The following is a 12,087-nucleotide window of genomic DNA, read 5'->3' as shown; positions in this document are numbered from 1 at the left end:
ATCAGACAGACCTTTCTTACACACTGGTGTGGTATTGCTCAGATGGGCTATTGGCATGTAAGCAGCACCACTGCTATAACTGAAATATTGAGTCTCAGCTAATGTACCAGGATACAAAGTAGGGCTTTGTCGCAGTGTTTTGTAAGGAAGTTAAAGCCCTGCTGCCATCTGAAGCTGTGTGTCTGCCAGGAGAATTAGGAGGGGCAGATGTTAATAACAGAAAGATGGAGACTTGGGCACTTTCACATTTGGATTGTTTTGATCTCATGTCGTACTGAGTCATGTGAGGGGTGATGGGCGTCCAGGCCAAGGGTGTTTGTGGCCTTCCTTGCCCAGCTTCCTCTCTACTGTTGCACTCTCTGGTTCCATTGTGCCTTCCTCCCTTTTCCATGTAAACAGACTTCCTTATATCCATTAATTTGTTATCCTCCTCACAGACTATCCTGCCATCTCTTTACCGTTACTCAGAGATGACAAAATGCAACCTACCTGCAAAGTCTGGCGCTTAAGATCTTCTATAACAGCTAAAAACTTAGAGATTTTACATGGAAAAGTAGATTTCTTCATTCCAAAACTGCTAAGTGTGGTGACGGCGGCCCATTTTTCCATCTGCACCATTCGCTTGGGGCTGAGTAGCAGCTGGCTGCCCTAACCATAACTGGGCCACTTGTCCCCACCCAACTGTGTGGGTGTCAAGGGTGGGCGCTTCCTGGGAGACCCATTGACCCTTTAGTCTTTAACCATTTCTGGCCAGGGACTGCAGGAAGAAATGTATCAGTTTATATCACGACTTAGTGCGTGCACACATTTACAACATGTAAATAAAGTAAGCAAAAATTTCACAAGATGTCATTAATCTCTTGTATGTGCAGTGTACGCTAATATTTTCTGTTCTAGTTCCTTAAATAATTCAGTGGTTATAAACGACTGAATGGATTTTGCTGCCTATGAAGGGCGCAGACCTCATTACAGCCTCGCCCTCCACACCCTCGCCCTCCACACCTGGCAGTAGTGTGCCCTGTTCTTTGAAGCTCTGATCCATCCTTTGGGGTACCGCCTCTACCCTTCTTCACAGCTGTCACCTCCACACCTTGAGACAGTTCCCCCACATTAAAGAGTTTCTATAGTCACACTACTCATCCCTGACAGGCAGTCCCTTTGATTCCGGTGGCTGGTATTCTCATAATGAAACACTGAACCTTTCCCTCACTTGGAACTGAAGAGCCCCTGAAATTTTCAACTGGAAATTTCCATTGTCTGACCACAGTCTGCATCTTTTCAGTTCTCCCTTTTCTGTACTTTAATGTACTTCCATTTTTAGATTATTGAGTCCTCTGTTCTCCAACACTTCTCCCAAGTGTTTCTTTCCCTTCTGGTTTCATTTCCTACCCTTTCCATTCCAGATCCTGTAATAAATGACTAATAATTCTCGACAGCACCCTCACATTATACCTGCTCCTAGGCTTTCTCCCATGATTCATGTGCTAACCCATGACCTGGATTAGTCCCTCTGTCCATTTTATCTATATGTGCGTCAGGGCTGTAGCAAGCTGGTGACGGCAGTCTCACTCCCACAGAGACTGTTTGGCCTACAGATTTAAAATCTCAGCCTCACTGAGGCCCTCACCTCTCTTTGGGAGTAATGTGTTTCTGATCAGGTTGGTTGCCTTATCACTCACAACAGTTTTCCAGATATTCACCATTCTCCCTAATTTTCTTACCCATCTTGTGTGCCCTTCATAGAAGAATTAGAAGTCATCACAAGTAAGTTCTTACCTTCCCACCTTTATAACCTCATATAACATTTCTACTGTCAGACCCATCACTGTCACCCTCTCTAACTTCTGAGGATAAGATGTCTTTTCTAATATCTAAGGTTAATCTTTAGAGCTCTTCTTGGGCCATCCTATTTCTTCTAGATTTTCTTCCATCAATTTTTACATTACTTTTCTGTATTACCAACTTTTCCCCATCAATCTATCCCTGGCTTCTTCTTATCCTTAGCTTCTAAAACATGCTGAAATGCATTCTATTTTTAAATAAAGAAAAAAATACTGTGAAACTTAAATCTTCGTCTAGCCCTCACTCTACATCACTTGATAACCAAGCTTGAAATAATGGTCTTTAATACCATCTGCTTCCTCATCTGTTACTCACTGTTCAAGGTCATCCTCAAGCATCACTTCCTCCATCTTTCACCTCCCCAACACCCCCAATACACACACATACGTCAGTCACATGTACTTTTGTTGGACTTGGGTTCTTTGGTAAGAATTTCATCTAGTTTATCTTTGGATCCCAAATACCTGGTAATGTGCCATCGGGCACATAGTGGAAATTCACAAAAATGAGTGAACGAAGTTGTAAGAATTAGAATATTGAAATAAAGAAAAATAAGATACATTGAACATACTTAGAAGATTTTCAGTAATATTAGATAATTATTTTGACATTTTCTTTTTGTAAGGGTCATGAAATACTCAGAAGTGATATTTTTTCTGAAATAGGTTTCAGGAATTTTTAATTGTCACAAGTATTAATTTTAAATTATATTGATAGCTTTTGATATCAGTGATATAAAACAAGAAAATTGGTACTTTTATTGCTCCGATAATTTTAAATAGATTAACTCTTTTTCATGTATATACACATAACAGAATCATTCCGCGCACCCACATTTTCATACGGACAGGATGGAAATGGGTTCTCTCTTGGATACAGTAAAAATTGGAGACAAGTCTTTGGCGATGAAAAGAAATACTGGCTACTTCCAATATTTTCAAGGTAATTTATAAAATCCAGGTCTCAGAAATTATGGAATATGTGATAGTCTCTGCTTCTCTGGTTAAATGTCTTAAGATTCAGGGACTGCGATATATTGTGACGTTCTTCAATGACACCACCTTACTCCGCGTGTTTTCTTCCTGGCCTGGCAGAGGCTGGGCCTCACTTGATCGGTTCTCTTTTGTCACAGACCACAGTTCTGTGCTAACTGCTTTGAAAACAGTTATTGTATATACTGTTCAGTTTGCTGGTTGTTTACGACAGCAGGTCGAGTTACTGGTTAATCCATCTTGGCTGGAAGTAAACTGTCGCACACAGCCTCAGTGTTTAGAATGTGAACGTAAGCTGTCTGTACTTTGGTTAGATTGTAAGCTTTTTGGGGGCAGAGATTTCCTTTTCCTTGTTCACTGCTAGATCTTTAGCACTTAAAATAGTAATTGGAGTATCATAGGCATTCCATAAATGCTTGTGTAATGAATATTGTCGAATGAGTATGTGTGGAACTTACATCTTGATTTTCAGTTTGAATCTTTATGATTTCTTAAATGATTGTGACGAGCAGCTCAGTTACCCAAACATTGGAATACCTCTGTTTGACGTGTCATAATCTTCATAGGGGTCATAATCTTAATAGTCAGGGAAGGTCATTTTTTTTTTACTATTATTAAAGTATAGTTGGCATACAGTATTATAGAAGATACTGTTTTTAAATATATGTAATTATAAAAGAAAGAGGTTTATCTTCAGTGGATGCTAATCACCCTCTTTATTAGAAATCTGAGGAATTATTCTGTGAAATGACAAGTGACAATGATTTCTTTGTACCATGCCTCTGAAAAATGGAGGTTAAGTTTGACCACATTGATTTCATTTAATATGATTTAAACTGTTCTGATATTTTCTATTGTGTAGTTTGGGTGATGGTTGCAGTTTTCCGACTCGCCTTGTGGGCATGGATCCAGAGCAAGCTTCTGTTACAAACCAAAATGAATATGCCAGAAGGTGAGCTTCTTGTCATTAAGCTTTCAGTATTCATTATAAAGCAAACCATGTGTGTGTGTGTGTGTGTGTGTGTGTGTGTGTGTGTGTGTATATATATATATATATAAATACATACATACCTTGTAGATAAATACAGTAGTAATTTAGTGAGCCAGTATAGGTAGGAAGAGAGAAATTCTATCTAAATTATTTTAACTGATGGTTAATGTGTAATAATTTATATCTAATTCTGTGTTATATTGTTATGTAACAAATATGCTTAGGTAATAAGCATATATACCTAATTAGCTTAGGATAACCATACTTTTATTATCTAAGCCAGAACACTCTGAGAGTAAGAAAGCGAATGCTTATTGTTATTAGTTATACCAGGACAGTCACATGTAGCTGGCAATGTCTGGGCAAACTAGGAAGCATGGTCTCCCTAAGTATACTGCATCTTCATAGAAATTAAGACATCCTTTCAAGATTTAATTATATTGGTTTGTATTTCTTCAAAGAAATTCTTCATTGTTCTATTCACCATTTTATTTTGATAAGCAGATTTTTAACTGCAATATGAAAATAATATTAATGAGAATTCAAAAGTACAAATATAAAATTTTCTCTCATTCATCTTAAGAGGATATTTTTTCATATTTGCACAGCAAGCAAACTGATTCATACATTCAGAGAAATCGTTTTAAATGAAATTTTAAAGAAGGTACAGATACTTAATTTCTGATTTTTTCATCGTTTTGGGTTTTAGCAGCATTTAAATTCTCTAAAATTAGTGTTATTCAGATCTGTCAAAGTGAAACAGTTGAAACTTATTTACTACAGAAATTAATTGTGGGGGAGAAGGGATTATAAATTCCAAGCTGGCATATTAATATGGAAGAACATAGGCCTTAGCACCTGGAACCTAAGGCCTTAGGACCTCAGAGCGCTAACATTTATTGTGGCTCTGAACAAGTCACTTCCATTCTCTAAGCTTCCGTTTCCAGCTCTATAAAGTGAGGATAAGCATACCTATCTCCCAGGTCACTGCGGAGGTTTGAGATAATGTGTATACAGCAGCTAGCACAGGGTTTGGCCCACAGTAGGTACACAACAAATATTAGTTCCTTTTTCCTCTTTCGCTCTTCCATTCCCTCCCTCCCTGGATCTGTTAGCTAGAAAAATAAGTCTACACTAAATCACTAAATCATTTTTTCCCCTTAGATCTAAACTGCAGAGGTAGAAAGCAGAAAACTTGGGAAATGACAGGTAATTTTTCTGTCCTGGCCGCAGACATAGACCCTCACCTTCCTTGTGCTAATGTATGGCTCTTGGTTAACATATGTTAAAAATGTTTCAGGCTGGCCTCTGAAGGAAGCTTTGTTCTTTTGCCTGTTTTCATTGGCAGTGTTGGAGTACCGATTCTTGGGTCTAGAGAGCCTTTTAATGGGGGGGGTGAGGGGGTGGAGGCATATTTTTCTTTTGAAGATAGAATTTTTTTCTGAGTGCTGAGATCTTACGAGTTGCCTTCACGTATTTAGGAGAAGGAATACTAATTTGCTGCTTATTAATTAAGTATTCTTAATTAAGCATTACACTATTTACTAAATGATTTGCTCTTCTTTTCAGTATTGGCTCAAATCCACCCTTTCCTATCAGACCACTTAGTGAATCAAAAAACCGATTGCTGGACAGTGAATGTCAGTGGACAGAGAATGGATCTGAGGAAGGCACTGTCAGATCAGGTAATACTGGTTATCGGGAAACACTGCTTCTCCTGGTAAAAATGAAAATTACCAGATTTGGATAACGTGCTATTTTAAAATACTAAAATGTGAAACTTTTTAATTAGTATCGTATATCCGGGGTGATACTGTTTACTGGTATCTTTTCTGGAGAAGCAGGTTGAGTGCGAAAGTGTACTGGCTTCTGCTATTCTGTTCTGTTCACAGTCAGGGTGGTTTTTGTTACCCATCCATGCGTTTCTTTACCTCAGACATATAAAGTTCTTTTGGCATCTTAATATTCTGAATAACATTCAACAAGGTTGTTCTTTAAGGACCTAGCTATTGCTTGTTTGAAAATAACTTTTTGAAAAGCATTATACTCTTTGCTGCCTTATTATAAAAAGAATGCATGTGAATATATTTTAACCTTTCCTTGATTATTTAATCATTTCATGAATTATGGATGCATTATAGAACAGTTGATAACATAGAAGTGGGCTTTTGAGTCAGACCTGGGTTTACAACATAGTCTGGCCACTTACTAGCATTACAGTCTGAAACATAACTAGTAGTTCTTAATAATAGTAATGACATTATATTGTCATTATCATCTGGCACTGTAGAAATGTAATTTGGACATTCAGATCAGTTTGTACTAAATCTAGGAAATATCCTAAAACTTGAAAACTTGCTGTAAGAATTTCTGATTTTTCTGTCATGTTGGGTTTTAGCGGCCTTTAAATTAATCTTTAAAATTAATGTCATTGGGATCTTCATTAGGATCAGTAGAGCCCTTTGTGAGGTCAAGGGAAAGATCTGCTTTGTGGATTCTTAGTTGTCGCTGCCAAACCTCGTTAAAGCCAGTGGACATTTTCACAAAAACAGGCATAAAACGGGATGTTTAGCTCTTAGCCCTGCTTTACCTACCTCTGGGTTCGACAAGAGGATAAGTGGTTGGCACCATAAGCCTATTTAGTGCTTTCCTGAGAGTTGGTTTCACTGTAATCATCAATTGTGCTGTTTAGTCAGAAACTTAATACTTCTTTTTTTTGTCATGTCATATATAATTGTGTGCTTACAGGGACAAATAACCATGTTACAGTGGCCATAGAAAATTGAGTTCCACTTGTTCATAACTAACCAATTGACTAAGAGCAAGGTAAGACAGTGCAAAGGTAATTTCCTTGAACAAATGCAGATTATTTGCATATTTCATCATCTCAAAACAATTTGCAATTCAGTTTTTCACTCTTTGAGTTACATCAGCAAAACCAGGTAGTTCAGGAGCAACTGGAAGGTATCAGCCTAAATCCCATTTTTCTAACCAATCCTCGCTCAATCTTAGTAAATATTTATTGGTAGATTAATGAAGAAACTAGTAAGAATTGTTTAGGATTGGTATATGGACAACTAACCTTTTCAGTAAACAGTACCTTACTAATTTAAGAAAAACAAGTGACTTTTGCCCACTATTGAAGAAATTTGATTTAGAGAAGAGTGACTAAAATTAAAGGCTGGAAACAGACTTAAGGGGTTCAGCGATGTTACTTACTTGGTGAACAGTGCGGCAAAGAGCAGTTTGCTGCGGCCAAAAGCACAGACCCGCTGTTCTTTATCTGTGTGCCCAGCGACGGTGAGCAGACACAGGAAGTATTGTGAGCTGTGAGGGAGCTGGATAGCCTGGAGTTGAAGTGCAGCGGGTAGCAGGTCTCTCTCCTGATGCTTTAAAGCAAGGAGGCAGCTATCTGTTTCCAAATCAGGATCTGAGCTCAGTGGCTCTGCAGCATCTGGTGAAGACACTTGATGTCTGAAAACTCCCTGTAATGTTTACTGGTTACCAGTGCTCTGTAAGGAGTGACCACAAGCTTAGCCTGTTCATTCTTACCATGGTCCCATGGCAGAAGTGCAATTTCTTCAAAGGGTTGTCATCTGCAGTCTCAGGGGAGCCTCTGCTGCCATGCTCGGTGTTCGTCATGAGCACTCAGTTTTGTGCAGGGACCTGGAGCCCAGGGGTCCGAGTTACTGGCAGAGCCTAAAACCTGGACAGATGCAGAACACAGGCATGCAGGTGGGGTTGCTGTCAGGCAGCGCAGGCTGCACTCGGAGACAGCAGCAGGAGCCCTGGTCACAGCCACAGTCAGTGCCTCTGAGAACGTGGCTGTGGGCCACAGGTGGGCCTCAGACGGGTGCTCCATCCTGGCTTCGCTGCTTCTTCCTATAGATGGAACAGTGGCTGGTACCTGTGCTGCTTGAGCGCCGGGCTGGCTGCAATCCCTAGCCAGTGGCTGTGGGCACCAGCCTGCGCCCCACAGCAGTGTGCGGGGAGCTGTTTCCTGACATGTACCCCAGTGAGCAGCAGGAGACAGCTCTGAGAACCTGCCTCTTGTAAAATGCTCTTCTGGGTGCTGCCGTTACTTTCTGCTTACAAAACTCTTTGTTATTATGACAGCACATCATGTAAAGTATTTCTTGCGTGTCTTGCTAGAGTAGTAGAGTAGCAGCTTTACACCTTAGCTCACAGCAGCACTGAATACATCATGTTTGTTGAAATAGAAAATCAAGTTTTAACCAGTAACTCAATTGTGTCTGGTTTTACAGGTTTATAAAAACATGTTATGACTGATATTTTCAGTATTACTTGCAAGAAGATGATCAATGGAAGGAAGTAATTGAAGCGTAACGGAAGATACATTTTTTCAGAAAGGAAGTCTTTGTACAGACCTCGGGGCCCACAGAAGCCCTATGCAGAGCACGAAGATGCCTTCATCTTAAAGAAGCCCAACACGGCTTACAGCTACAAGAGTGACTTCATTTACTTTGCAAATAACACTTGCCTATCGTGAGATGCTATAAGGAGCTGTCAGATCACATGTTCACATGGCATACGTACTTTTTAATACCTGAGTTACATTACCAGAGTTGTTTCTTAGTGTCCATATAAATTTTCACTCCTGAAACAAGCTGAAAACTTGTCTAAGTGAAGTACATCTAGGGAAGGGTGGTGGCCTGAAGTGAGTCCAAATTCCTGTTGCTGAACTGTGGAAGGAAAAGAAGAACAGAACTGCTTTTTAAAAAATGGGTGTTTGCTAATTTATAATTACTGTTTTAAACTTTTCAACATTTTTAATAAAGATTTTTTATTGTTGCTATACAGTAACACTCAAGGATTAAAATATCTAAATGTAATGATTTAAAAAATGTAGCACATTTGTATAATTTGTATAATTCATAATGGTATGCCCAAGGCCTCAAGGAAACTTGGCAGTATAAGAAATATTTTTGTTTCTGTCTTCTTTTAAATTACCTTTTTGTTGAATTTTTATGAGTATATGGGCAGGGAAACACAAAGGTGTATGTGCTGTGGAAATATTGGACACAGTAGTAATGGGAAGAAGTGGCTAGAAGAAAAGTAAAGAGAATGATAGGCAGGCTATTAAAAACTGTTAAAAATATTTTAGTTCTAAGGTCCGTAGGATCAAATTTCAATGTAGGTATTGATGAAAAATTACTTCAAAACTTTTACAGTAATTTATTAACACCTTAATCAGTGACTTGAAATGAAATTTGAACTAGGGTGAAACTCTTTAGAATAACACTGCTCTGAGGAAAGAAATTCTAACCTGAGAAGTCATTTGAAACTTTAGTCTCTTGGCCTTGCAAGGGTCCCGAAAGACATCATCCTGTCCAGCTTTCCCCTGTGGACACTTTCTCTATAACATTCATGGACGTGCCAGCTCTCATGTGGAATACTTCCAAGCATCTCTCTATTAACCAAAATATTAGAAAAATTAGAATGGCATATCCACTTCTTTATTTTTCTGTCAGTTGTATTTTATTCAAATCTTATTTTAGGTTTATCTCAAAAAAAGCCAAAAAATCAAAAAAGAAAACATATGTATCTTTGTGTTTCCTTGCCCGTATACTCATAAAACTTCAACTGGATGCCACTCTTAAATGCAAAATAGTAAATCTGACCTTATAACCGTAACCTCTTTCTGCCCACACACCCTCTTTTCTTTTTGAAATCCAGTCGTAAGTGGCAAGAAATGTTGCATTAATTCTAAAGAAAAATACAGTATCATATAAAGGACAAACAGTGTAGAAATGTTTATACTTTTTAAGTCAAATATGCACACACAACCCAAAATAATTTCTTTCTTTCTAGTAGTGGATAGAGACAAATCTTAACCAGCGTCTATAAGTATCAAGGGTTATAGTTTACCTATGTGTAAAATGGGATTATGGGGAGGGGGTGTTAGGAATGAGTTGGACTGGATAACCTGTAACATTCTTCAATTTCTAATTTTGCAAAATAACCTTATTTTTTATTCATCCAACAAATATTTTTGGAGTATCTTCTGTACGCCAAACAGCGTACAAGGGAATAGCTCTAATGTCTAATGTTGCACAGGTTTTATAGTCAAGTATTCCAGGTTTAGAATTTGTAGGATTTGTCTAATTCCATTGGCTAATACTAATATTAGGTTTTAAAAGGAATTAACTTTTCTTCCCTTTGAACCAAAGTAATGCATTAGCTTTGAAAATATAGTTTGGAAAACTAGCATGTTGATTCGTCTACCTTTATTTTAACTCTGTAGCTTAATCATCTTGATTCTAGGAAACCTTTAAGTATAAGACTTCTTAAGGGATATCAGTTACCAACTGAAAACATCACTACAGTTTGGCAGCTCGCATAGTATAAGGAAACAGTGTTTAAACTTACTACTTTCAGAAACGTTCTCCTGGTATTTTTTGTGAGTATTTCTATTTTTAGATAAAAGGTTATGCACGCACCTGATTAAGCACCTAGCAAACAGTTTTCCCCTTGAATGTATTCAGGCACTTTTGTGGTGTTGGAATCTTTCTTGGCTCTTTTCATTCCCCTTATTTAACATCATCTTTAGTAGCATGTTTAAAAAGTTTAGTAGCACTTTTTGGACATTTTCAGTGAAAGCCTTTTTTTTTTTTTTTTTTTTTTGGTTACATTTGGTTTAATTTATGGCCAACATTTTGCCACGTTGTGAATACTATTCGACTGGGTTTACTCATCCATATTGCAAGGGCCTCCCGGTGGTTTGGGGGTCAGGGAAAGGCTTCCTCTGGTATCTCAGCTGGTATTGATTAGCTAGCATTCGGGGGAGAAAGGTCTAAATGAAACCCTGTGAGAATTTATTGGTACTGTTTCGGTCCTTCAAACACTTGAACAGATGTGATGATACTTAAGGAAAATAAAGTTGAATTTCAGGTCTTGCCATTGCCATTAAAAAACAAATGTACACAGGAGATTGGTTTTCCCTGGGCACAAACTTACCTGAATATTCAGTACCTGAGGCATCCAGCCAGTATCACTTCGCCAAACCAAAGAGCAGCTGTGGTAGCGTAGTTACTAAACAGGAACACGTTTACAGAGTTCAGTCATCTTTACATATGGATGATTTTTAAAGTGCATATTTAATGATTATGATTCAATGTGTCCTAAGTTAATTTAACTAAGGTTAGTTTAAATCAAATATGCAATGTTTACTTGAGTTTTATTTCTGTTCGAAAGCAGATTTTGACTTTGTTTACAGGATTAAATTCAAGATCATCAGACATGAGAGATTTCCATTCAGTAATCTTTAAAGAAAATGTATATTAAGGGCTTGCTGTTAAGGTCTGCATATTGGGGGCACTGAATACAGTGACTTACAAATATGTGTAGCTTACGTTTTGTTCTAGAACTAGCACTGCTATCAGTGGAAAGTATTTTTAATCTGTTAAGAAATTAATATTTTTGCATTTCAGCCAACATAAAGACCATATCTAATAATCTGTAAGGTATAGGTAATACATAAACCTGAAATCCGTGTTTCATATAATCTGAACTGTATTTTCCAATTTAAATTAAAAATGCAGTATAGATCCAGAAAGGTCCATATTTTTCTAACGAGTTCACTTTATATCATTTTGTTGGGTTATATAAAGCAAGGATTTGTATTTATATTAAAACCTTGAGAAAGCTATTAGTCAAGTTTATTATATTTGTACGTGATTGCAGATGAGTCTGCCCACTTAAAAGAAAAGATGGACACTATTTTAAAGTGATCTTTAATAAGTTTTTTATAAACAAATTTGAAAAACACTGTACTTTGGTTGTCTTTACTTACCAAGTCCCATAGTCTCGTATTTGTTTCTCATAGGTATAACCCTGAACCATGACTCAATGTTAATTCTTTGCTTTGTCTTTTGGATGGCCTAACCTACATTAACATGAAAGCTGAACATTTTAAACTTTTTTTCAAAAATCATAATTACTTTATTAATAAAGAAATGAAAATGAAGTCCTGTATTTAAACAGTCTTTTATTGTTGTTCTTGTTATGAAGTGGCTGTAGGGACCTGGCCCACAGGCAGATGAGCTGGCTGCAGTCAGGTCTCCTGGCTTTTTGGGATGCTGTGTGCATGAGGGCGGGCCAGCAGGACCTGCCAGATGACTGTCCCACGGAACGCTCGTTGTTTGCTGGACCCATATAACCTTGCTTCACCTGCGTGCAGAGCGCTACCCCTCCCACCGTCCGCCACCAGAGACTCTCCCTGGTCAGTGAGTCTCAAACCTA

The 12,087-nt window shown here is 38.0% G+C and overlaps 1 protein-coding gene across 11 annotated transcripts in view; it reads left to right on the top strand.

Moving 5' to 3' along the window:
* The window catches only part of ZDHHC20 (zDHHC palmitoyltransferase 20), a 50,508-nt gene extending 38,688 nt beyond the window's left edge, over window positions 1–11,820 (top strand). For 3 of the 11 annotated variants that reach the window (XM_019715664.2, XM_019715667.2, XM_074330145.1), the window contains 5 exons: window positions 2,658–2,784; window positions 3,697–3,786; window positions 5,395–5,510; window positions 6,574–6,651; window positions 8,091–9,382. In XM_019715664.2, coding sequence (XP_019571223.1) covers window positions 2,658–2,784; window positions 3,697–3,786; window positions 5,395–5,510; window positions 6,574–6,611 — 371 coding nt within the window. In that variant the 3' untranslated portion in view covers window positions 6,612–6,651; window positions 8,091–9,382. Of the gene's footprint in view, window positions 1–2,657; window positions 2,785–3,696; window positions 3,787–4,989; window positions 5,035–5,394; window positions 5,511–6,573; window positions 6,652–8,090 lie in introns of all 11 variants that reach the window. The other 8 variants (XM_019715673.2, XM_019715672.2, XM_019715671.2 and 5 more) reach the window with 6 other exon arrangements.
* Window positions 11,821–12,087: the final 267 nt, after the last annotated feature.

This window comes from Rhinolophus sinicus, linkage group LG04 (assembly GCF_036562045.2).
Source record: "Rhinolophus sinicus isolate RSC01 linkage group LG04, ASM3656204v1, whole genome shotgun sequence".
NCBI classification, from domain to species: domain Eukaryota; kingdom Metazoa; phylum Chordata; class Mammalia; order Chiroptera; family Rhinolophidae; genus Rhinolophus; species Rhinolophus sinicus.
Note: the sequence above shows the minus strand (reverse complement) of the source record. Positions and strands in the feature narration are given on the sequence as shown.